The sequence below is a fragment of the Lagenorhynchus albirostris genome, chromosome 10 (genome assembly GCF_949774975.1).
Source record: "Lagenorhynchus albirostris chromosome 10, mLagAlb1.1, whole genome shotgun sequence".
Classification (NCBI taxonomy): Eukaryota; Metazoa; Chordata; class Mammalia; order Artiodactyla; family Delphinidae; genus Lagenorhynchus; species Lagenorhynchus albirostris.
In genome coordinates, this window is record NC_083104.1 from 42,004,771 (window position 1) to 42,032,120 (window position 27,350).

Consider the following 27,350-nt stretch of genomic DNA (forward strand, 5'->3'; position numbering starts at 1 on the left):
TGCATGAAGATACTTGTAAATTTTAAAGGTCTGTACAAATGTCAGTTATGCTGAGCCCGGAGTAATGAAGGGCTCAGGAGGATGTAGACAGGTTTATGTTGGGGTTTTGCTCGTTAAGATTACTCTTTCCTTAACTTTTATACAGTGCCTGCTTACATTCTTTTTAAAATTTTAAAATCGTACAAATTATATATGAATATGCCCTTTCTCTTCAAATTCAAACACCCCTGCCCCCGCCTTCCCAGGCCTATTCCCCTCTGATGAGGCAGTTATTATCAGTCCATACAGATCTATTTCCTTTTTTTTGGCTGCTCCAAGCGGCTTTCAGGATCTTATTTCTGCAACCAGGAATTGAACCCGGGGCCCCAGCAGTGAAAGCACAGAGACCTAACCAGTGGACGGCCACGGAATTCCCCAGCTCTATTTCATTTTTAAACATCTATCGAGCATTTTACATATGGGTGGCTTACAATTTATTTATAGTGCCTATTTTTTTTTTTAATAGTGCCTATTTTTTTAAAAATCTGTTTTAGGGCTTCCCTGGTGGCGCAGTGGTTGAGAGTCCGCCTGCCGATGCAGGGGATGTGGGTTCGTGCCCTGGTCCGGGAAGATCCCACATGCCACGGAGCAGCTGGGCCCGTGAGCCATGGCCGCTGAGCCTGTGCTCCGCAATGGGAGGGGCCGCAGCAGTGAGAGGCCCGCGTACCGCAAAAAAAAAAAAAAAAAAGCTGTTTCAGTCACACCCTTACTGGCTGAATAATGAACTATAGATGTTTTCTCTTAAGAGGACAAGAAGGGGTTGACCCTCCTACTGAAATTACTTTGTCTCAGATTTGAAATTGTTACTCAGTTTTGAAGCATGTGAGCAAGAGCTATTCCAAACTCAAAGTATTTGTGGAAACCTCTGCTGAGAGCATGTGCCGTATTTCGCTCTTACAAAGCAGAAGGTAGGAACGTCTGAATGAGGGGACAGATTGATGTTTTCCACCAATATCACCCCCAGCATGACGAGCCTATCGATGTACAAACCCTCGGGTGCTTCAAGCTCACTTACATGGAATGGCTTTTATTTAGAGGCTCAAAAACCCAATAACCTCAAAGAGGCCAAGCCGACCACAAACCCAGCTCTAGTGATGGAGGTAGAGGGCGCTGTCTTTGTTAATTTAACAGGATCTCATTTCACCCTCGAGGCTCATGTAGATGAACCCTCTGGACAGGCCTCTGATTTGTACACTGTGCAGCCCCTGTCACAGCAGCTGTGTGGACAGAGGCAGTGTAAAGGAAACTTTCTAGTGGATTCAGAGGGACAGAGTGGAACAAAGAGGCTTACTGGGAAAAAGATGAAGGTCACCTAGAAAAAAAGGACTCCTGCCCTTCGTATTTTAAAATCTTGTTATGAGCGTGTGTATGTATGCATGTGTGCGTGTGTGAGTTTGGTGGTATGTGTGTGTGTGGGGGGGTATTTTCCAACGTGGAAAAGACCCATATATTTGACATCAAATGGAAATGTAACACGTATTTTTGAAGCCTCAAATTATTCAGTGTCACAGGGCCCATCCAGCATGGTACTGTGTTAATTTGGAAGAAATTCCACATGTGCATACGCATAAAAATAGTCACCCCATTGTTCCGGCTCTAAGATCTATCTTAATAATAAGCTCTTTTGAGTCATAAAACTGCCTTCCTTCCACCTCCAAGAAATTCCGCCAGCAATGTCACCATTGGCAGAATGACATCCTTTTGTGCCACATCCCAGCAAGATTCCCAGAAAATGTGAGTGATGGAAAGATATGAAAAATGATTTAAAAATACAATGCACTTGGATCTCATGATGCATTTTAATACAGAAGCACCTTGAAGGGGGAGCAATGGTGTCTGGGGTCCCTGTTTCTCAGGAACACTGGCACAGACTCCACGGGAACCTTGCGTCCTCGGGCCACATGAGCCGTATCCAGGGTAGGTTGGGGTTTTGATGCCCGAGGACCCAGATCTGCATTTTCCTCAGGAAGCTCAGGGAATTGTACCCACAGACCAAGCATGCAGTTCTCTACCATCAGCCCCATCTACCTTCCTGGCCTCTCCTCTCACATCTAAATGCCCCTGCTCCTCACAGAGGTCACAAGGACACTTGACCATTCCCAGAATGTGCCGTGCTTCCTAGGATTCAGCAGGAATGCCCACCTCAGCCTGGGTTCCTGGGGAAACCTGGACCCAACCTTTACCACTGAGCTCAGTCATCCCCTTCTCCGGTGGCTGTCCCTGTACCCTGTACACAGTCCCCTTCACGCAGCTCCAAACCCTCCTTTGTGCCCTGCCACGTCCAGCACACCCTGCCGTGAAGAGCATGACCAGGTTGCCCTGTGATTACAACATAAATACCTGTCCACCCCCCGCCCTACCCCCACCGTGGCAAGGAGCATTCTCTTGTCCTTCCCTCTATCCCCAGCGCTTAGCACTGTACTCAACAGACAACATGCTCTTTAAACATGTTCAAAACATGGATGGATGGATGAACAAATGCGAATGAACAGACAGATGGCGGGATGGAAGGAGGAAGACACGGGATGTTTGGGGCTGCCAGCTCCTGAAGCCATCTTTGCCTTCTATCCAATCTGAGGTGGCACCTGGATTTTAACCTCATTACAGAAACAATACAACACAGTTTTAAAACAGAAGGAGAAAATTGTATGGCTACATTTCATTGGGCAGATGAAGAGACGGATTACAAAGCAAACTGCACAAGTGTTCTACACAGAAGGGATGCCTCCCCAACCCGCAGTGGCCATCAGTGGCTCGACGGGACTGATTTCTCACACGCCCAGGATGCACGTTTTTGAGCACTAGCTTATCTTTCAAGAATCTTCCTCAAATAATTTTACATGCCGCTGCCTAACACAAAAGAGACAGACTGCAACCTTGTCCCTGCTGTGCTCAGTGGCAGGAGGATGAATTTGCTGTTACCGTCTTAGGCTCTAGTGTCCCTGTACCAGTTTTTGAGGTTTTTCCTCTCTTTTCTCACTTTGAGTACATGGCTTTGGTCACTCTCAAGAGAAAGAAAAAAGATGTCTTTGGGATGGAAGGAGGGAGGGAATAATCTGGATCCCAAAGATAAAAGACCAGTAGGATGATCAAAATCAGTAGCATTAAGCCTCCAGAAGGGGCGGGGTCAGAAACAAGGAGCTTATTCTCCAGTCTTGCAGGTTATCAAGTGGCACAATGCTGCCCCCTTCTGGGAATGGACAGAATTGCAACCTGCTGGGATCTTGACCCTAACTCCAGCCTTTCCACCTAAGGCTGCACTCCTCAGACCTCATCTTTTACAACTCTCTCTTCTTTTGTTTTTTGTTTTTGTTTTTGTTTGCGGTATGTGGGCCTCTCACTGTTGCGACCTTTCCCGTTGCGGAGCACAGGCTCCGGACGCACAGGCTCAACGGCCATGGCTCACGGGCCCAGCTGCTCTGCAGCATGTGGGATCTTCCCGGACCGGGGCACGAACCCGTGTCCCCTGCATCGGCAGGCGGACTCTCAACCACTGTGCCACCAGGGAAGCCCACAACTCTCTCTTTTTTAAAAGTAAACTTTTAAATGAGGTAAAGCACACATACTGAAAAGCATATAATTCCTACGGGTAAAACTTGAGGAATTTTCACAACATAAACACACCTGTGTAACCAGTACCCAGGTCAAAGATCAGAACGCGACCTACTTTCTGAAGGCCCCCTCCTCCCACTTCTAGGCAACATCTCCCCACCATGGGCACCACTAGCCTGGCTGCTAACACCATAGATCAGTTCTGCCTGTTTCAAAACCACTTCTAAGCCTTTCAGAATGAGGGATCTCAGGGGAGTGTCCACACTGGAGGCCTTCTCCAGAATGGCAGGCGTACCCTTCTCACACAGCAGCACACCCAAAACAAGGCCTGCCAGTTAAACGAATAAATCTTAATTTCCAAAAGTTAGCAACAACACAACTTGATAGCTGAGGCTCATCTGGGCTACCTTCTTCTTCCAGGGCTGAAGCACTGCAGGGCTGGCTGGAAGTGTCATCTAGTGCAGGGATGGCAAGACTGCCCCAGTGCCCCTCCCGCCCCATCACTGATCCATGGCAGCACTTCCTGGTGGACTCAGGCCGAGGCTCAGAATTCTTGGTATCACGTCCTCAGAAAGCAGAGTTACGCCGTGAAATCTATCATTTATTTATTCGGCAGGTATTTATTGAGTGCTGACTATGATTCCGTCACTGAGCCAGGCATTAGGGATGTCATGGTGGGCAAATCAATTACTGCCCTCAGGGAGCCAGCCTGTCTGCTATCACTGAACCAAACCAATGCCTGACCACCTCAGAGCTGGGAAGGAGGAACAGAGAGTCCAGTCAGATCTGAAGATCAACTCCTGCCACATCAAGTCCAAACTGCCGGCTTGGCCATCGGACTTCTATCCCTCCCTTTTCGCTTCCTTTGCTCTTTCTACATGTTGCCCATATGCGTTTCCATGTCCTCACTCACACACTGTTCCCTGAAGTGCTATCAAAACTGCCCATTTGTCAAAACTCTACTCCCCCTTCCAGGCTTGACTCAAATGCCACCTCCACTGTGAAGGCATCTCAGGCCCTCCTGGTCAGAATTAGTTGCTCTTTCCTCGGTGTGTCCAGTGTTGTGCCTGTGACGGCATTGGGCAGATACTACATGTCACTGTGTATTCAGGTGAGTTGCATTGCTGCCTGTCTTCCTCCTGAGAGGGAGGAGGAGGAAGAGGAGGAGCCGTGAAGACCCCTCCCAGCACCCAGTTCATAGTAGATGCTCAATTAATGAAACTGGTTTGAAATGAATGAATAAATAAATCTGCCAGCAGCAGGGGGGGGACAATGTGGAGGGGACAAGAGATGAAGGAAGAAAGGGGATGAAGAGTGAGCACTCGACGCTATGGCTTCCAGGTGGGGCCAGAACCTTTTTGCAGACAGAGGCACACTCAAAGATTTCAAACTCTTTCTATTTCAAGCCCTTGGGAAGATCAGCAGGGAATGAGAGAGAGAGAGAAATTCCACAGTGGGGAGGGGCGCTTCCCAGGTCCTGGAATCCTGCTCACCCCCCAGTGATTCTCCCTCCACTCTTCCAGGGCCAAAGGGCTCTGGGAAGCTGGTTCTTATTCCATCCATCCTCAGGTGTCGTTTAGCCCAGAAAGAGGAGTCACATTTGTATTTGAGTGACAACTGGGTACAGAGTCCTCTGAAATTAATCAGAGCTTACAGTAAAATGGGCAGCCCAAGACATGCTCATAAATCGCCACCACCACAATGAGGAGGCATGAAGTGTGATATAGAGAAGCACGGTACATGGGAATGGGGGACAAGGGGACATCAAGGGCCCTGCTAGACTTGGAGTCTAGTCCTGCTTGAGCAGAGATGACACCACATTGCCAGGTTCATTACTCAGATTCATAACAATGTAACTAATGCATTTTCCATTTGTTCATTCATTCATTCATTCAACAAATGGTACCTGGGAACAAACCTGTATAAGCAAACAAGTTATTCACGCATCATAATGACTGTGTATAGCAGGGAGCTTTAGAAGAAAGTGAAGAGTGAATGTTTTTAAAGTCTGGGAACAACTTCTCCACTGGGTTAAGATGATGGCCACGCCTGGGCACCCAAGCTTCTACTTTCCTCCATTTGAAGGTAAAAGGAGGCGTTTCCAGCAAGGTCAGGAGTGCAAACGGCACTTTCTCTTGTAGGTGGCACCCTCCTCCACTTTGGGTGGGTCATGCTGCTGGTGCCCACAAGGGACCAACATGACCAGGCCATGTACCTGGGTCCCAGACCCCTCCGAAGGAGCCCGGGGACACCTGTCCAGCCAAGCTATTTCCCAGGGACCCGCCCACCATCTCCCTGGTCACTGCTCCCACCCACTCTAGCTCCTGGGCCTTTCTCAACAGCCCTCCTCCAAGCTTCCCTCTGAAGGGAAAACTGGACAACAAATACACAAACCGGGGAACAGGGGGGTGGACAGTATTAATGCACTTTCATCTTGTTTGAATTTTTTTAAACATGCATTTGTCCTTCTACGATATTTATTTACTTATTTATTTAGCTAGTTAGCTAGTTATTTTTCAAGAGAAGGAAGGATTTATCATTACTGGCAGCAAGTAAGGAGAACACCGGGGATCTTTCCCAAAGCAGCATCTCCCTGAACAGCAAAATTGGGAAGTTTTTTTTTTTTCAGACGCACAGGCTCAACAGCCATGGCTCACGGGCCCAGCCGCTCCGCATGGCATGTGGGATCTTCCCGGACCGGGGCACGAACCCGTGTCCCCTGCATCGGCAGGCGGACTCTCAACCACTGCGCCACCAGGGAAGCCCGGGAAGTTTTAAGCTAAGGGTACATGCATATTCATGACTTCTGTGATTTTTAAAATAAATTAAATTAAAAACAAGAAAAAGAAAGTGAAAAGTCTGTAACTGTAAACCACCAACAAACCCCTTCTGACTCTGAAGCCATTAAAGGTAGAGGCGTTCTGCAGGGCATCTGCCTTGAGGAAGGCCTAGATGGTTTCACTTTCATGAATACAAATTTGTGCTCTTTGCTGAGCCAGCTTTCTTGTCACTCCTTCAATACCACCCCTAGAGATGGATTACCTTTTTTTGTACCACAGCACAGCTATATGCAATCAGAATGATGAAAAGGGACGGAATCTTCAGTTTCCTTGATAGTTTGGACTGCACTAATTCAGAAATTACAATGAATACCTGCTGGTCATTGAAAGGCACCTTTGTTCAAGGAAGGAAAGAAGGAAGCAAGGGAGGGGGGGTGTGAGGAAGGGAGGGAGGGAGGAAGGTCACTAATTCTTAGGATTAACAAGGAATTTCAGAACATAGATAGGCTATTTTAAGCACCCTTGTAAAACTCACTGCATAAAGGAATGCATTAACCAAGATGGGCTAAAAGAATCTCAGGATCCATCAGAGCCCTAACTAGTCACTGCAGATGACATTTCCCTACTTAAGAAGACCTGGAGAGCCTGCTACCCACTCTCCTGCCTGGTCAGGCGGCTACTACAGATCTGAAAAGAAGAAAACAGAAAGCCATGGATCTCTGAAAACAGTTTCTAACTGGGATTTTTCAGACTAAGTTCACCTTGCTCTTCATCCCTGCCCTGAGTCTAGGACCGTCATGTTCACATAATTAGCCCGTTTCTAAGTATCAAGACATGGCTCATCTTAAAATATCACGGTTTCCATTTCCTAGCAGCTAGCCAGGGGCATGGAAGGAAGCCTTAGCGAGACTCAAGTAAGGCTTTTCTTCTCTTCCTTTGCCTTTTCCCAATAGCTCCATTTCTGGTGTGATCAGAAAAAGTTCCCCGGACCATGGATGGGGGCCTGCTGAGCTCTCAATGGTCAGCAGGTGGCTGTTAGCACGGGAGCAGCAGCTTCCGACACCCCCCGCTCTTTGTTGTTTGCGAACTGCAGGGAGAAAGTCGATTCAGGGAATTTAGTGTCTGAGTTGTATGAAAGAGCAAGAACAAAAACTGACAATATTCCGTGTTACAGCTGTCTCTCACAAAGGGGGAGAAAAGGCTTCCTGACCCCAGTTCAGTGGAGATGAGCAGAGACACGTACCCCCACCGAGCGTGCCCCTCTGTGCCTTCCAGCATCCTGGTGACAAGCAGCCAAGACTGGTGCCAACCTCATACTCACACTGGCAGGCCCAGTGCACTTCCCTGCTTCAGAATATAAACTGTAAACGACTTTGCTTTATTTTCTGTTATAAAGTTACATAATCATTGTATAACATCTGGAAAAAATCCATTAAAAAATAATAAAATCATCAATAAGCTCATCATCCAGAGAAAAATAGTGTTAGCACACTGACGTAATTTTTTCTAGTCTTTTCTCTTGCTTTGTGTATGTGTATTGGTATGTGTGTACATATAAAGACAGAGATAATCAAACTATCTACAATTTTCTATCTTGCTTTTTTCACTTCTCATTACTAAGATGTATTTCTCCATGTTATTCAACATTCTTTGTACAAGAATCCTCCCTAAGATGGGGTATACTTTGCCCTTTCTCAGCATTTTGGGGCAGTTAGGTTCAGGGTATTTAGCTACTTGAAGTAATACTTACAGGAACACTTTGCTGTATAAGTTTGCATTTCTGATTATTTCTTTAGGATAGATTTCTAGAAGTGCAAATAGTGTCCAAAAGTGTGACTATTTTTAAAGCTCTCACTATATACTGCCAAAATGCTTTTCATGAAGCCTGTTCGCAATTGCCTTGTAGTATATGAGAGAGCTGTTCTCATTGGGATGCTATACGGAAAACAGTACCTTACTGCTGTTTATTTTGCATTCCTTTTGCTGCTAGAGAGATAAACATTTTATAGTATGTTTATTGGTCACTTGTATTTCTCCTTTTGCAAATTTCCTGTTGACATCAATTCCAGCTTAATCATTAACCTGGTGTTTCAGACACAAAATAAAGGCACTCGCTGTTCCATGTGATGGCATACCCAACCCAGAGGCCAGTTTCTTATAAAGGGTAAAGAGACCTTCTGAAAGTTCAAACTGCAGACCTAAATGTACCAGTGATGAAAGAAAGGGCCAGGGCTCTTTTAGGAACTAGGAAGATTATTAAATCTACATAAACCTTTACTTTTATATTGATATTTGAAGACATTTAACCAGAATCATAGAGTGAAAAGAGGGCTCAGAGGTGACTGAATCCCTAACCTATGAGGCCACTGAGAACCAAAGGGGTTAGGTCTCTTGTCCACACCGCTAATTACAGGCCCATGTGATCTCGGGACAGAGGTTTTTTTGGACTCCCAGTCCAGAGCTACTACTTGAGACAGTGGCCACGTGGCTGAGAAATGAAAACAAAAGTGAACAGTTGTAGTCTCAAGTCCCTTCTGAAATGACAACGCTAATCAAAAAGAATATAGAAATGGACATGAAATTCCAATTTATATACATTTCAGGAAACATAGCTAATAAACAGAGAGAAATACACACATAAGGTTGACAGGTTTCAAAATTTCCTCTTAGGCCAGCTTGATAAAATTGTTTGGAGGCTTTAAAAAATGTTTAATCAGAGAGTTCTGAATTACTCATCACAGAAAGTAGATGATTTTCATTTCATCTGAGGCCAAGTGGTTTACCAAAACACCTCTGATAAACAGGTAACACTCAGAAATAGTTTTCAGAGGTTATTGTTGCCCTGATGTAATGTAACAGGAGTAATTCTGACAACTGTGCTGAGAAACAGAAATAAGATGACTTTCTGCACCTTCCTCAAAAAAGTCAGCCTTCTAAATACTTAAAATAAATCTCCCTCTTTTTGGGGGGTGGGAGGGCATGGAATAGAACATACCATCTTGTGAAGAATTAAAAAAATATATTGCCTAGGTCTATTTCCATTTATACCATACAGCTGTCCCTTAAAGTTGATGGTAAGGCACATACCAGGTGGCCCTTGAGGATTTGCAAATTAGAAATTTATCTGAACAGAAACAAGTCACATCCAAAACTGTATTTTAAATTATGTCGGAATGCTACAAACATTTTTCCTCCTTGACTATAGTTTTAAAACACTGTAAAGAAATCAGAAAAGTAGCCAGGGCCTGTCCTACACCTTAAATTAGTGAGCCGTTGAATAATTTATTTACTCATTTATTACTTCTACAAATAATTGTTCCAAAGCTGAGAAATGTGCCCTACTGTTAAGGAGCCAGAAGCCATTTATGGTCTTTGTTTCTAGACCTACATGAGAAGGAAATATTTCTCATGTTGTATTTGGCCTTTGAACTAAACCTCGCTCTATCCAACTCTCCTTATCCCAAGAAGAACATTTCCTTTGAACATCATAAACTTTTATCTGTTTATATCAAGGGGTTAACCTCAACTTATTTAAACAAATATTCACTGAGAATATATAATGTCCATGAGACTGTGATAGTAACAGAACACAGTTTCCATCCTCCAGGGTAATTTTTATCTAGTGAGGTAATGAAGTTTCCATAGAGAAAATGCAAGGCAGAATGGTAAATTCTATAATCCAAGTTACAAACATTTTAACGACAGTCAGCCCTCTTTATCTGTGGGTTCCACACTCGTGGATTCAACAAACCGTAGATCAAAAATATTCAAAGAAAAGAAAAATTCCAGAAAGTTCCCAAAAGCAAACTTGAATTTGGTGCACCCAGGCAACTATTTACATAGCATTTACACCGTATTAGGTATTATAAGTTATCTAGAAATGACTTAAAACATTCAGGAGAATGAGTGTAAGTTATATGCAAATACTACACCGTTTGGTATGAAGGATTTGAGCATCCTCAGATTTTGGTATCTTCGGGGGTCCTGGGATTAATCCCCTATGGATACCAAGGGATGACTGTAATTTATTTCTCTGAAGATTAACACTGTTAATGTGTTTACTGTCCTTCTGATGCAGATGGGTTAATTTTTACACATGAAGGTCTCTGGGACTAATGAGAAGAAATTATTTTAAGCATTTAATTTATATCCTAAATTAGCTTTCGGTAGACTTTTAATCCATGTATGCATGCACAGAATGAGGGAGCAGGTCTGAGCATGGGGTGAAAAGGGACGGAGCTTTCAAGGTACTTCATTTTAATAAAACTGGATTTTAGTCTGCATTACGGAGGTTCTAAAAGTAATATATTTTTTAAGGATCAAAAATTTAAAAATACATATTCTTTGACCCAGCATTCTCTAGTGTCAGGACTTGAACCTACAGATATGATCCCAAATGCCTGCTAAGCATATAGATAAAGAGCATCATTGGACTTTTTTTTTTAATAGCAATTAGAAAATTAGGTGACTGCTTAAATAAATTATGGTATATCCATATGACAGAATACTATGCATAAATTGTAAATGCTGATGTAGAACGACCACTGAGATATATTATATCAAAAATGTAAAAGGCATATATATATATATATATATATGTAACATTTAAAAATGAGTATATCAATAGAAATATGGAGATATGCAAAATATTTTTCTGGAGGAAATCAAAAGAAATTTAACAGGTTGAGGAGATGGGTAGAGGGTGGGATGCAGAGAGGGAGATTTCAATGTTCACTTTCTGTGCTGTTACATTTTTAAATTTTAACCTTAGATGTATTACTTTTTCATTACTTAATTTTTAAATTGTTAACATGAAGTTATCTGGACAAGGAGATAACCAGATTTTTCCCCCCTTTTCTTCTCTGCAACTAAAAAATATTCTAAAGGTTGTTGTATTATAAAAACAAAACACAGCAAAAACTGAAAAAAAATCCCAGGAACTATGCTCCAGGCAGTATGGAAGACAAGAGAGCCTGAATCATTGTCCTGATGAAAAACAAGTGAAAAAGTCAGATAAGATATAAAACGTGCATAAAATGTTTTAACTGTGTTATTGAGCTGGCAAACTCTAAGAAATGAGGTTGAAATAAATGTATTTTTAGATAAATAATAATAGATGGACCTTCACTAAAAAACATGAGATATATTTCAATATAAGGGAGAGTATGTATTTCAGATAAAAGGGAAATGATTTCAGATGTTAAAGTCAGAGATGCAAGTAGGAAGAGAGAAAAGATATTAGTAAGTATGTTGATCCAATGCAATTACAGTTGAACTCCCAATAGATAATCTCTGTGGAATTTGACAAGCTAAATCTGAAATTTATATGGAAGAACAAAGGTCCAATTATAGTCAATAAACAAATAGACTAATGGACAAAATAAAGACCCTATAAATAGGCCCTTGCATATATATGAAAACTGGATTTATAATGGAGAGGGCACTGCAGATCAGTGGGGAAATGGATGGACTGTTCCATTAAAGGTACTGAGACACTAAAAGCAATAGCCATAAAGGAAAAGATTATTAAAATGTACTACATTAAATTAAGAGTTTCTATTCATCATTAGTGGCAGGGCACGAATAAAGACACAGATGTAGAGAACAGACTTGAGGACCACGGGGTGGGGGGTGGGGGGGAGCTGGGATGAAGTGAGAGAATAGCACTGTCATATATACACTACCAAATGTAAAACGCATGGCTAGTGGGAAACTGCTGCATAGCACAGGGAAATCAGCTCGATGCTCTGTGACGGCCTAGAGGGGTGGGATAGGGAGGGTGGGAGGGAGGCTCAAGAGGGAGGGCATACGGGGATATATGTATACATATAGCTGATTCACTTTGTTGTACAGAAGAAACTAACAACATTGTAAAGTAGTTATACTCCAATAAAGATATAAAAAGATACATGAAATCCATGTGTGACATGAAAAAAAAATAAAGAGCACAACAATCATTAAAGAAAAAAAAAGTTTCTGTTCATCAAAAGACACCATAAAAATAAGACAAGCCGAAAACCGGGAAAAAATATTGCAATACATATAGCTGATAAAGGATTAGCATCCAGAATATTTATAGAACTCCTACAATTGATAAAAGACAACGCAGAAGAAATAAGGGGAAAGGACACAAATAGGGATTTAACAGAAGAGGAAACACAGAAGTCCATAAACATAATAAAAATATGCTAAACTTCATTAAGTAAGCAGTGTCTTTAAATTCAAATTTAACTCACAAAGTGATCCATTATATAACCACAAGTTTGACAAAATTTTAAAAGTTAGATAATACAGTCAACCCTCTGTGATTATGATCCAAGGTTGGTTGAATCCAAGGATGTGGAACCCATGGATAAGGAGGGCAGACTATGAGAATTGTGCATCTACAGATTTTGGTATCTGTGGTGGGTCCTGGAACCCATCCCCCGCAGATACACAGGGATGGCTGTACTATATGTTGTAATGATGAAGATCTTGAGTGATAGGACCCTCACCTCTGTTGGTGCCAGTGTAGGTTTATATAACCAACTTGGAAAACGGTCTGGCATTTCTTAGTGAAGCTGAACATGTGGTTACCCTAATCCTACTCCAGGTACACATCCTAGAGAACTGTTAACACGCGTATGTCAGGAAACGTACCGGGATGCTTACGGCAGTTTTGTTCTTAATTGCACAAAACAGCCCAAGGACCATTAATGGTGGTATAGACATAAACTGAGCTCTGTATTAGAAATTCCATTCCATGTAATGGAATACCAGATAGCAGTGAATCACGAATGAAACATAACTCCATGCAGGAACATGGATGAATCCCCAAAAATGCTGAGCAAGAGAAGCAAGAGAGAATACATGAAATATGATTCTACTTATACAAAGTTCAAACACAGAAAACTAAACAACACATACTGTTTAAAAATATATAAAGAAGTATGGGCTTCCCTGGTGGCGCAGTGGTTGAGAATCTGCCTGCTAATGCAGGGGACACGGGTTTGAGCCCTGGTCTGGGAAGATCCCACATGCCGCGGAGCAACTAGACCCGTGAGCCACAACTACTGAGCCTGCGCGTCTGGAGCCTGTGCTCTGCAACAAGAGAGGCCACGATAGTGAGAGGCCCGCGCACCGCGATGAAGAGTGGCCCCTGCTCGCCACAACTAGAGAAAGCCCTCGCACAGAAACGAAGACCCAACACAGCCAAAAATAAATAAATAAATAATTAATTAAAAATATATATATATATAAAGAAGTAATACATTTAAGAAAAGCAAGAAAATGATAATTCAAGATTCAGGATAGGGATTGTACGGGGGAGGGGTGGGTGGTGTAGGAAGGAGGATGATCTGATTAGTGAGGGCCCCCTGGGTAATCTAAGGACCTGTAATACTCTATATCCTAATCTGAGGAGGGGGTGCATGGATGTTCATTTTACTTTTTAAATTGTATAATACATTAAATACATATTATATAATATATATATATTATATATACATATATATGATACATTTCATGGGAAAAAAGCACACACACACATCTTTCTGAACATGATGGGGAATATATTATAGTCCAACAAGAAAAGAATTTATCAATGGATTTACAATGTGATCCCTAGTTTTTAATCCATTTTATCAGAATGACATATTGAGACAGGATTCAGTCAAGCTTGGAAACATAGCTTACACCAAGGGACCATATGATAAACATGACCTCACATGAGAAGCTATAAAAAGCTGTGTGACATTATGAACCGCTCTTCTCTGCCTCACAAGCGAAAATCTCAACTACTTAACTCAGTTCAACAGAGAAAAGCTGAAGGGAAGATCCTATGCAAGCAGGCAAACACCACGGGCTAGAACTGACTAAGCAACATAAATGGACTTCCAGTGGTTAAGGCTGACAATGACCTCTAAAGTATGCTTAAAAAACAGAGTTCTTCTGCCACATATATTTACCTTGCTTCAGAAGAACCAACACCTGCCTTCAGTTGCTGTTCAAGGAACTGAATTCTTTTGCCAAGCAGTATAAATGCTCACCTGTGCTTGACCATTTTTTGATCATGGCAAAAATGACTAAAGAATCTTGCATAGAACAAGTGCATGACAGCATGTTCTTTCCCTCCAATGTACAAATCCACAGGCATCCAGTAATCTGCCAACGCTGTGCTGAAAGGGCTGGGAGGAAGAGAGATGGTCATTTATAAAAAAACCCTGCTTTGTCACAATTGCATAAATTAGACCAATCATAATTTGCATATTCCCTGAAATAAATTATGTCAGAGAAAAACAGTGATTTTCTTATTAAAATATAATGAGAGAAGCTTATATAACAAAGGAGAAAAATGTCAGAGCAGTGTTAATTTATGAAATTTATAAAAACTGTTTCAGAAGCCATTATTGACATATTTTAACAAATGTGATTTTCATATATAATGAGGACAAAAGGAAAACATACCAGCAAAAAGGGTATTTCTGTACAATGCATATTTGACTATCTGGATTTACTTTAATTTTTATTACTATAGACAATCAAGATTTTTGAGTTCTTACCAACAGAGGGCAATATGGCACATACAATGGAGACTCTCATGCAGACACTAAAAGTTCATTTTAAGACAGAAATTCATTTGCCTTTCTAGTGCATTAAGAAATGACATGCATGTCATTTCTTAATACACTAGAAAGGGGAAATAAAGTACACAAGTCCAAGTCTAAAATTAGTACTTTTCCATGCAGATTTGTGCACATGTGAGAGGGTGTCCAGTTTGTCTGGTGATTGTTAGAGAGTTGGACCACTATTGTATGTTGCTAATAATCATCAACTGTAGTCCCAAAAATGCCTTGTGAAAATGTTATGCCCTATGTAACAGCAGAGTAACGTAACATTACATTTTATAAACCAAAAAATAAATAAATAAATAAAACAGAAATTCAATCTTATTTTTAGAGCAGCCTCAAAATGCAGATAGTCAGCAAGAGCCTGCATATGCTTCCTGAATGCACTGAGCATACTTGGAGTAATTAACATGAAACAGCCTAGTTCTGTCACCTAATAGATACTTTTTAGTATACTTTTTAGTATACTTTTTAGTCAAGAGAGGTCCTAAAAGAAAGGCTTCCTCACTGGAGGCATCATTCCCTAGTCCTAATGGATGCTAGGGAGGAAAAGAAATGCCACTCACTTTATTTTCTGTGTGTGTGTGTATGTGTACACTGTGTGTGTGTACACTCCGTGTGTGTGTACACTCTGTGTGTGTGTGTGTGTGTGTATACACTCCATGGTTTCACATATATGTGAATTCTCTTCCCCACACCTCAAGGTACTTTTTTCCCTGGCGCTCAGCAGGTGGGCCTGGCCAAACACCATGTGTTTGCCTTAAGGCAGCTTGTTTTTCTCTCCTCCAGTTACTATGCCAGAATTCTGATAAAATTTTAAATAATGTTTCCTCGTGAAAAATGCTTCCCCAGAGAAATCTAACTGCTCATGCAGGTGACAGAAAAGCAAGGGAAGTCAAGAATGGTACTCGGCCTGAAAGTAAGTTTGAAATAAATTGAGCAGTGAGATGTTGAAGGTAGCTATAGCTGGGATCTATGATCTTTCCTGGAAACCACCTAGTGAGAATGCAAGCCAGCATGGAAATAAACAGCAGCATTTTACAAAGGAAATGATATGATACGTGGTATTCCCAAACTGGGGGCTGTGAAGGTCTCGGGACATACCTCTCACCAGCTAAGGGTCCCATCATTAAATTGGAGTCTCATCTGTAAGAAGGTTTTCCCTTGAAGCATTCTGAGAGGTGGAGAGCCTGATTTCCCTTGCATTCTAAGGCAGCTCTTCCTAACTGGAAGTCACCAAAAGCCCCTTCTAGAAGGAAGACCCAGAAGAGGGGCCCCTCTGTGGGTTAGCCGGGGCTGCCCTGGTGGTTCCCAGCCACAGCAGTCGCCCTGTATCCTTTCTTGCCTCTGTCGGCTGCTATTTACTCCGGATCCTGCTCATTCTGCACAGCCTCGACTCAAATCACAGATCCGCAGGACTGCAGGGCAGGCAGGAGCGCCTGTCTCCCTGGAAATATATTATCTTACAACCAACGAAGAAAATGGGGGCATTTTCATACGTGGACTATGGGGTTTCAGTATAATTGTTCTCCCATGGACAAGAGCAAGCTGGCAAGGTCTTTGAAGCACAGTGTCTGTGGTTTTCCTGTGCTCTGTACCAGTTTTCTTTTGTTCTCATTTCCTTCTTTACCTATCTACCTACTGCTCTCTTTCCCTTATTTATTTATTTTTGTCAAAGAAGCACATGCACATAGCTGAAAAAAATCAAATAGTACCAAAAGCTTTATAATTAAAACAGTGGTCTCCAGCCCCATTCCTTCACTAACCTCCCTCCCACCCCTCATCTGTCACTTAGCCACTTCTAATTCTTTCAGATGTGTTTTCTGGCAATTATTAAAAAATGTTTATGTTCTTTGTTCGTTTGTCAATTTTGGAGATTATCTAGCACTGTATGTGCTAAGAAGTCATGCTTCTCAGCTCTCTCACACTCCCTACCCTCCTATCCTCCCTGAATAGTTACATCATTATTTTCAGTTAAGTAAGTAACATTACACCTTTACAACTGCATAAATGCAGTTCACCACAGGGCCAACGAGGGTATTAGCACTTCCTTCCTTTTTCTGCTTTTCATTTTTCTTGTACCTGGGACTTACTTGGCTGTGAAGAATCTAATTTAATAATCGAACACACTCCCTACAAGAGCCTGTTTCAAAGAGCACAATTGATCAACAGCTTCTAGCTCTTCTGTCTTTGGAGCCACTGGGTGTTCACACAATCCATGCCCTCCTATAGGGAGCGGACCACAGCAGGCGTTTCCTCCTGACTTGAGACTCTCTAATGGACAAGCTTTGCTTGAGGCTTCCCGTCAGCCTGCTCGAGACTTTCTCAAGCTGCACTGCGGTCTGAGGCTCTTCCTACGCCATCCTCCTACCTCCGCCCTCTCCTTTCACAGGTGTCAGACCAGCATCACGGTCAAGGGCTCGCCCTGCCAACTCCTGCTCCCTCACCTCCCTATTCCCTAGAGGAACTTGCCCCCATAAATCTCTTGCCCATCGAATTCCATCTTGGTGTTTGCTTCTTGGAAGACCCAGACTGACACATGCTCAAGAATTCAGCAGGGCTTTCTTTACCTCTGAGTATTCTGAGGGTCGGTATATCTGAAGTAGTACCAAGCAGAATCAACAAAGGTATCCATCGTATCTGTCTCTCTCGTGGCTGCTCCCTTGCACCTAAGAAATAAATGAAGTTCATCGATTGGTTTCTTTCTAAATATTAATGCATTTTCCACCAGCTTTTGAGAAAGCTATGACAATCATTATGAATTTAAAATGTCATAAGAACAATGCTCCATCATGAAAAGATAATTCACAGTGTGGACTCTCTTTGTACTGCAGAGTACATGATGTTTTAAAGAAACTTACAAAATAAACATTTAAATCTTCAACAATTAAAAGCCCTATTCTGTACTTCTCTGAATTTAACATGGTAGAATATCTAACAGGAATCTTGTCTCTTTACTGCATTCACTTCTCTTTTAGGCATATCAAGACTGCCTTCAGCCTTATGAGGCAAATCAGTTTATGAAGAAAAGCTGAAAACCAAATGTAGTGAGATACTGTGCTGAAAAATGAACTTGGGGTTTTTTTCTATCTCTGTCTCTTGGGTAAGGGGAGCAGAAACCCACAAGAGGTGACCTTAGGAAGATAAATCACCTTGGGAGCCCAAAGGCAGAGGCGTGCTGGAGCCGCCTCATACCAGCTTGTGAGGACTAACTGTTGGGATCGCTTCCCAACTCTGGGACAAATGATGCCAAGTTGGTAGTCTGAAATTAGCCCTTGGTGGAAGTACCTATACCACAGAAATGGGCTAACACTACAAATCAGAAGCTCCCCTCCAGAGAGCTATTTAGTACACACTTACCAACACACCGCTGCCTAAAGGAAGCTTCCTTATAGAAGGGTGAAGATAGCCCCACTGTTCAAGAAAGTGAATGAAGTGAGATGCCTGGTGTGTAAAGGGTTGAAAAGAAAAAGCAATCCTCATCCTAGGCATGCAGATGCCTGGGGAGGACTAAGGTTCCACAAACACCTAACTGCTGAACCAATTTTGAAACATGTTGGTAGGGTGATGGCCCTGTGGGACTGAAGCCAAAAGCCACAACTTCTGGGAAGCCAAGAGAGAGTACCCTGAGCCAAGCCTGGCCAAGGAGGGTGCTTGGCTTCCTTGAAGACCCCCCAGAGGCATGGAACAGCAGGGGATGGGGTGAGCCAGCTACCGACAGCTATTAGCAGGGACCCTTTGTGGCCGTGAGAAGCCACAGCAGGAGAACATGGCTCAGACTCCAGGCTCTCCCTTCTGAGGCATGAAGTGGGACCAACCACCTCTCCAAATGCTGCCCTTTTGGCAGTATGGGTCCTCGGGGGTTCTTGGAGAATTTGAGGAGGGGGATGAGGAACCCCAGGAGGAACTGATGAATCCTCTGCTAATTTAGCATGCAAGGGCTTCAGTCTGTTTTTAATTTAAAAATAAAAGAAGGGGTGCCTTTATATGTTGCATCTGTGATACAGTTCATACTGGCTTTCCGAATATTATTGGAGGAAACAGCCACTCCCCATCTTCTGCTTATTAAATGGAAGTGGCTCAGCAGAGAGCACAGGAGCCCAGATCTGGCAGGGCTCTGGGCTCCCAGGGGCCTCCGCATTTCAGTCAGGGGGCCTCCCACTGGGAAGAGTGGTGGTCCCTGGGGTAGGAGCTTATCGGAGAGAGCCCCAAGGGAATCCTAGTCCTGTTTCCTACAGTGCATCTCTAAATGAAAGCCAGGGGACTTCCCTGGTGGTGCAGTGCTTAAGAAACCGCCCGCCAAAGCAGGGAACATGGGTTTGAGCCCTGGTCCGGCGGTATCCCACATGCCGCGGAGGAACTAAGTCCATGCGCCGCAACTACTGAGCCTGAGCTCTAGAGCCTGTGAGCCACAACTACTGAAGCCCACACGCCTAGAGCCCATACTCCGCAATAGGAGAAGCCACCGCAATGAGAAGCCTGTGCACCACAACGAAGAGTAGCCTTCACGCACTGCAACTAGAGAAAGCCCGCATGCAACAACAAAGACCCAACGCGCCGCCCGCAAAAAATAATAAAATAATTTAAAAATTAAATAAATAAAATCCAGGTCTTTTTATTTGGAAGGCAATCAACCAGAACACATACTATTTGGGGAAATAATTAGAAGGTAACTGTTACTTCTTCTTCCTCACCATTAGGGCACCCACACAAGTTAGGAAGAAAATGTAGGATTCAACTGATAATAGGACTAATATCTGACTAAAACTTGCCATGCTGATTTTCTTTTGAAAGGTCATGCTGGACTTGAAGACAACCAACATGTTTTCCTGCTGACACTAAAAGCTGGATTACATGGAAGAGGCTACTTGGTAAGTGGGATGGACAGATGATGGTAATGGTGACAACGTTATTACCATTATTAGCTCCAAGAGTAATAATACTAACACTGGGTGGCAGACACTAAGCCAAATGCTTCATGGGCATTATCCCATTTAGTCCCTAGTAACCCTGGGGATTATGAGGTAGACACTACTCACGTCCCCATTTTGCAGTTGAGTAACCAGAGTTCCGCGAGGTTAAGAAATCTGCTCAAGGTCTTAGAGCTCAAGGGTAAGGAATCCACCTTTGCTGGACTCATGCCTGTGGTCCTTACCACCATGCTGTCCTGCTTGGCCACATGGGCTCAGTGGCTCTCAGCCCTGCGTGCTCATTAGAATCATCAGGGAGACTTGACCAAGACCAAGCCCTGGGCTCTGCCCTCCAGGAAACTACAGCCAAGGTAGGAAAACTTATCCCCACCACCAAGGCCCTGGGCTGCCACAACTGGCGGGCTGAAGGCTGCTGCTGTCTCCGGCAGGGAAACCCTTTGTCACTGCTTATCAACAAAGAGGGTGATACCCTAAAATGGCCCAGAGCTTCCTATGTTCCTGACTGCAAGCCCCATCTCAAACCTCAGAACCGCCTGGGTGAGGACCTGGGCGGACTGTTGGCAGGCCTGGGCAGGATGGCACTAACATTTCCAGTTACAGAGTGTCTGCTAGGTGTCACTCTGCAGTGTTACATGCATTAATTCTCGTCTTCTGAAATCCCTTCAAGGGGGTTATTTTAGCTCCCGATAAGGGAATCACAGCTCAGAGAGGTTAAGTGACTTTCCCAAGACCACACGGCTAGGGAAGAGGCAGGGCCAGGACTTGAAGCCATTACTGTCTGACTCCCCATTCTGAGCCATGCACTTGCACTACATGGTTACCTAATTACTGACCTAGAGATGCTAAGAAGAGGACTAAGTTATTTTAAAACAACCCCATCATGATCTATAAGGCAGAGAAAAATGGCTTTTCCATAGAAGGAAGAAGGGAAATATTACAGCTTGGTATCTGTTATTTGTTTAATCAGCTGGAATGGTATCATAAAAATCACATGTGAGACATGCCAGTGAATTAACAGGAAAACATAATCCTACTGTCAAAATGAGAAGAAATGAGATATGGTATGTTTCAGTATATTAAAGAATGAGACCCCCTGAGCATACTTGTCCTCGTAGCTACTACTACTCTGCTACTTGTGATAAAATCCCCACTGTTATCACAGTCACTATGTGGGAAAACGGTAAGGCATTTTCTCTCATCTCTGAGAAGCTCTTTGGAATATAAAATGGAGGAAAGTGGTCTCTTCCAAAGCTATCATGAAAATGTGTAGCTTTTCCATCAGTTGGATCAGCTGTTTCTGGGAAAGATATGAATTGACATTGCTGCTTCTACCGGCTCAGAAGAGAGGACGGGGCGCTCATCACAGGGGCTGGGCCCCAGATTCCAGCCCCTTCTCTCAAAGATAGCAAAAGACCTAAGACCTATGTTATTCTTTCCAGCCAAGTGGAAGTCTGGGACCAGACATGGTCACAGCTGGGGAACGTGGTTTCTTACCTAGGGCAGGAGCAATTCACCCACTCCGAAGCCGAGGCCAGTGGGGAGCCTCCCTTGCCAGTGAAAGAGGTGATGCTGGGCAAGGTCACAGGCAAGTCCTCCAGAGGCACGGGCACAAGACCGCAGGCCGGGCAGTGGACCATGGGGATGGGCGTGCCCCAGTACCGCTGCCGAGAGATCAGCCAGTCCTTCAGTTTATCACTTGTCACCTCTCCGCCCACTCTCTTCCTCCGGGCTTTCTGAGTCAGGGCTAGAAATGCATCCGGCCGGTTCATACCTGTGAACTGAGAGGGGAAGGAGAGAGATCGCGTTCCTCCCTTGGTGAGAATGAGCTGCCACCCTGATGCCACCACCCTGGATTGCCATTTTTTGTGTGGTCTGTGCAGGGCCACATTGTGACTCTCTGTTGCCTTTGTGGGCACCTTCCTCCTTACAGTATTAAAACTTATATTTTATGACAGTGGTGAATAAAGATGAATATAATTTTTGACCTTAAGAGTTCACTTTTTTCTTCTGATGTTAAAGAAATTAACACTTTTTGGGGGGCCCCTGAGAGTACTGTGGGCTCTGGTTTGGGGCTCTCCTTATCACCAGAGCCCTGTGGCACCTACAGAGAGAGGCAAATATCAGCATTCAGCTGCCAGTAAAAAACTGCACATTTATTTTAATGACTGCTCCCCTCTTGAGACAGGGGTGGCCAGAAAAGAAAAGTTCCATATTATCCTAGAGCCGAAGGAATTCGGGCAAGCAGGGGAACAAACTGAGGCCTCAGCTTGAAGGACCACCCCTTTTGTATTTAAATGCTCCCATGTGAGAGACAGCAGGGCAGGACACTCATAGCAGAAAAGAGGAATTCTCTGTTCACCGGACACTTTTTATTTTTTTGGCGGTACGCGGGCCTCTCATTTCTCATTGCTGTGGCCTCTCCCGTTGTGGAGCACAGGCTCCGGACGCGCAGGCTCAGCAGCCATGGCTCACGGGCCCAGCCGCTCCACAGCATGTGGGATCTTCCCGGACCGGGACACGAACCCGTGTCCCCTGCATCGGCAGGCAGACTCTCAACCACTGCGCCACCAGGGAAGCCCCACCGGACACTTTTGAGAGAACCAAACTAATGATAAGAATCGGGCCAGCATGGCTTGCCAACGAGGGGATCGTGGGAACCTTGGAATTGGTTCGGTGCAGGTGTACCGCAAACCTACTAGGTGCCAGGCTTGTGCTAGGCGTTGGGAGCACAAAGATAAATCTGATCTGCCCCTAACCTCAATGAGCTTACAGCCACGGGGCATAAAGAATAGGAAAGTACAGCTATGTTTATCAAAAGCAGCCTTCTCCATTAAGCGTCTGAAATGTCCTGAAGACCGAGCTCTCTACCAAGGAACCACTTACACTCTGGGAGAGCACTTTCTTTGTCCTACACTCCCACTATCATGTAATTATGGTGCAGGTGATCACAAGCTCTCTTGAAAGTCTATCTTCTCAATGCATTACTGTTTTCACATCCCAGAAGCTCATGGAGGCTTTCACCATCCATTTTCCTTCCATCCACTGAAAGAATTCCTCCAGTCTAGATATTCAGTCTAGGGCCACCAGAAGATTCAACAGACCACCTGAAGCTATTTGAAAGAAGCCAGGGAGCGTAATTAATGCTCAGTCCTATACTAAGGAGGGGGCATTTTTCTGGCTAATTCATAAGACTAATTTTGGCCATGACTGTCCTCTTTCTCACCCTGCAGAGGGTTATCCGGGTCTCCTTTCTGGCACCTTGGCTTGGCTCTGCTCTACATCTAAGAAACCTGCTCACACACAGTCTTAAGAAGGGTTTAAGGTTCAGTATCTTAAAACATAACTCATGTCTGGGGATATAATTTATGAAGTGAAGGCACAAACATGAGGTCAGAAAACATTGCCACTCCTTACACAGGGAAAAAAACCTGGCTATTCCCTTATTTTTTATATACATGATATCCTATAGCCAGGTAGTCCCAAACCTGAAAAACCTGGATCTTCAGGTCTAACGGAATCAGGATCATCCAGGTGGGGCCAGTAAGCATCCCCCGGGTGATTCTGAGACATGGCCGGGTTGCAATCACTGTGTTAAGCCAGGAGTTCCCAGGCCCTACTGCACATTAGAATCACCCGGGGAGCATTGAATTCTCCTGATGTCCGATCCATGTCCTCTCCACCCCCTCAACCATTAAATCAGAATATCTGGGGTGGGACTCAAGCATCAGTATTTTTCAAAACGTTCCAGGTGTTCTCAAAGGGCAGCCAAGTTTAAGAAAGAGTGCTCTAAACCAGAACTCTCAAACTTTAATGTGCACACAAATCACATGGGGTTCTCACTAGACCAGGTGGGGTCTGAGAGTCTATACTTCTAACAAGTGATGCCAACGCTGCTGGTCCAGGGACCAGACTTTGGGTGGCAAAGTTCTAACCCAGGGATTCTCAAAATGTGGTCCCTGGATCAGCAGCAGTAGTGGCATCACCTGGAAACTTGTTAGAAATGCAAATTCTTCAGTTGCATCAGGGACTGTGAAGCAGAATCTCCAGATGGGGGCCAGGGAATCTGTGTTCTAACAAGGCCACCAGGTGATACTGGTGTGTGCTCAAGTTTGAGAATCACTGTCTGAGCCATTTCCCACTTCCCCCTTCCCCACCTCACCCTACCTCTCCCATCATAATTTCTGGCCTAGTTCGGTATCAAGGCTGAGCTCAAATCCTGCCAGACTTACCACCTAGCAAGAGACAACCTTGACCAAATAAACATGACTCAAAACTTCTCTGCTGATTTCTAAAAATGAGTCAAACTTTAGGTGGGAATAAGTCAGTAATCTGGGGAGAACAGAGATCTCTAAAAGGAACAGCCAATTTTGGTCACCTGTCCCAAGGAATCAGTTTCCCTGGAAGAGGTCATTTTTCTTAAGCAGAAGATTCACAAAATAAAGTTTAGATCCTTCGATAACCACACTATCCTAGGATCAGGTTCAACTTGGAGCTGATAAGCTTTTAGATCTTGAAAAAGAATATTATTTTGTTTTCATAGATTAAGAAACGAGGCTGCAAGACTGTTAGTGTGGGTATGAATGAAATGATAGGTTGTAACTTGCACCCAAAGGAAAATGTGTCATCAAGCTCATGTCAAGGCCCTGAGTTTATAAGTAAGTTCTTCGGCCACCTCCACAGGCACCGACCTCCGCAGAGCTGCTCAGTCTCTCCGTGCCATCTGGCATGGTTTCAATGACTTCAGAGTACGACAGGCCCAGGGTTTGGGCTAAGACAGTGTCCTCTAAGCTGGTGCTGGGAATTCCTGTTTAGGGGAAGAAACACAAAACGTCTCCTTTGCAAATGGCCAAATCACAAAATAATTGACAGCACTGACACTCAGCGTTAGCTTCTCAAGGGAGACTCTAAAAGATTTTAGTCACAGAAATTATAAAACCACATCATATTCATTGGGAAAATGGAGAACAGTCTTGGAGAAACTCACTACCCTAACACAATAGTTTACCATATTGGCACTACTTCCCGTAAGTCTTTTTCCATTGCTTAGTTTCTTTTAAAAAATAGTTGTAATTCTAAAATATACAATTTTGGGTGCTTCTGTCACTTAAATAGTAAATCACAAGCATCTGGGGAAGTGTCTCTTTTGAGTGACACAGGGCAGTGGAGTTCTCTTGAGAAGCAGGGCTGACTCCTCCAGCAGCTCCTAGTGCCCCAGAAAAATCCGCTTGGTCAGTAAGTGGAAAGCCGGCCAATGTGTTTCTTCAAACTATGCTTTGTTCCCAGAGGCAACAGTACATTCTGAACAGACATTTCTTCTTCAACCCACATATGCCCTTGAGGAGATGGAGTTGAATGTAAGTAAATCACTCATCCAGAGGGCCAAGGCATGCTGTTTCAGCTTCAGCTAATTAATACAAACAGGCTTTTTAGTTGTTGGTTCTGTAGGCCAGGGTTTCTCAACCTGGGTCCTACTGACATTCTGAACTTCGCTGGGGGGCCTGTTCTGTGTGCTGTAGGACGTTGAAGAGCATCCCTGGTCTCTACCAGTAGAAATGTTTCTAAAATTGCCAAATGTTGCCTGCTGCAAATCACCCCTGGTTGAGAACTGCTGTAGGGTCAGCTGTCAAGACTGCTGACATCCTTGTGGACACTACACATCACGCAGCAACTGAGAGAGATAAAACTAAGGGTAATACACAAAATGCTTACGTCAGATGTCCATGAACAACCTCTCTGGAATGCTGCCCTAAAAGGGTGATTTAATGTTTGGGACACACATTCTAAAGCTCCTTGGTAAGATGGAAAACTCCATGGTATGATGGAAAGTTCTGCAGTGTTCCAGCTGAGATTATGGACGAAAAGCATCTAATGAAGCAAATAAACTCTCAGAGTGGACTTGAAGGATACTGAAGGGTGAGGACAAATGGCAAGCAATAAAGGTTGCTGAAAAGTGTTCATGGTCAAGAAGGGAAAAAAGTCATTTACTGCATTCCAAAAGTTTGTGGTCTGTAGTAACTAGGAGCAATCTTCGAATGGAGACATTGTAACCACAGAATTTATTTGATCACATAAAGACCACTCTGGACCACTGTGTTGGTCATGTGGGGCTCAGTAGAATGTGAACTATTTGTAACATGCAGGTGAGATGGTGAAAACACCACTTTAACTCTTGTTTACTTTTGTTTCTGTTCTTCTTGGAAGGCCAAGAGCCAATAATTCACAAAACATTAATTACAGAAGTGTGGGAAATCAAGACAACAGGAAAAATGATTTTCCATGCATACCCAAGAAAATCAGATTTTCCTTTTTCTCTTTCCCTTATCCTTCAGAACTCTCAATATTCTGTTAGTACTTTGACTCAAAATACCAAAAGGGGAGACTTCCCTGGTGGTCCAGTGGGTAGGACTCCGCAATCCCAGTGCAGGGGGCCCAGGTTCAATCCCTGGTGGGGAACTAGGTCCTGCATGCATGCTGAAACTAAGAGTTTGCAGGCCACAACTAAGAGTCTGCATGCGGCTACTAAGAAGTCTGCATGACGCAATTAAAAGATCCCTCATGCCGCAACTAAGACCCAGCGCAGCCAAAATAAATAAATATTTTAAAACAACAACAACAACAAAAAAAGGGAAAAAAGCCACATCAACAAGAGCTTCCTTTACTGTTTATCTTGGCTGGTTGTATTAATGAATTTTACTAATTATAAAATGCATTAAAGTAATAGAAGGAATCATTTCCTTTAAGGAACATACTTTCTAGGTTTAAATTGTCAGAGGAGAATGACTTGGTTGGCTTAATATCTGTTTTCTGTGTGGATGTTTCTTCAAATCAGTTTGCCAAAGAAGGATCTGAGGATCGGGAGCAAAACCATGATTTCAATAAGCAATGCTATTTCTTCTGTGTGCTAGGAGATACAGAGTGTGGAAATAACTTCCTCCGCAGGTTCTGGCACATTGGAGGCTGGCTGGAATCTACAGCAGGAAAGCTGTAGAGATTGCTCGGGTCTACCCTGAGGGCAGGTCTTGGATGGGGTATGATTAGATCTCACACCTTGGTTCAATCCCAGACTTCCTGTTCGGTGATGAGAGGTTAGAACTCTTAGGAATGAGTAAGGCCGCCAAGGAAATCCAATTTACAGCTCTAAATATGACTTCGATTTTACTGCTATTTCACGATCCCTTTCTTGCATAGCTGAAGTTCACCTCCTCCACAAAGCCTTCACCAAAAACCCAGCCCACATCGATCATGTGTGCTTTGAACGCCCATCTCAGCAGTTGCTGTTGGTTCTATGAATTCTGAAATTGGATTTTCATCTGAGTTGTATGGTTCCCCACATTGTATAGGCAAGTCTCACCAACTAGCTCTACTGGCAAAATCCATGGGCCAGACATTTTTCATTATTCTCAGTAGCAACTAGCAAGATGCAATATACTTGATATGTTTTC

The 27,350-nt window shown here is 43.6% G+C and overlaps 1 protein-coding gene and 1 long non-coding RNA gene across 4 annotated transcripts in view; one reads left to right on the forward strand and one right to left on the reverse strand.

Annotated features, from left to right (window-relative positions):
• The window catches only part of LOC132527093 (uncharacterized), an 84,744-nt gene that overhangs the window by 55,794 nt on the left and 1,600 nt on the right, over positions 1–27,350 (forward strand). The window lies entirely within an intron of this gene.
• LARS2 (leucyl-tRNA synthetase 2, mitochondrial) overlaps positions 1–27,350 on the reverse strand; it is a 271,915-nt gene that overhangs the window by 25,293 nt on the left and 219,272 nt on the right. For all 3 annotated transcript variants that reach the window (XM_060162179.1, XM_060162177.1, XM_060162178.1), the window contains 4 exons: positions 24,597–24,712; positions 21,403–21,686; positions 17,548–17,646; positions 14,399–14,536 (listed from right to left, as the gene is read on the reverse strand). In XM_060162179.1, coding sequence (XP_060018162.1) covers positions 14,399–14,536; positions 17,548–17,646; positions 21,403–21,686; positions 24,597–24,712 — 637 coding nt within the window. The remainder of the gene's footprint in view (positions 1–14,398; positions 14,537–17,547; positions 17,647–21,402; positions 21,687–24,596; positions 24,713–27,350) is intronic.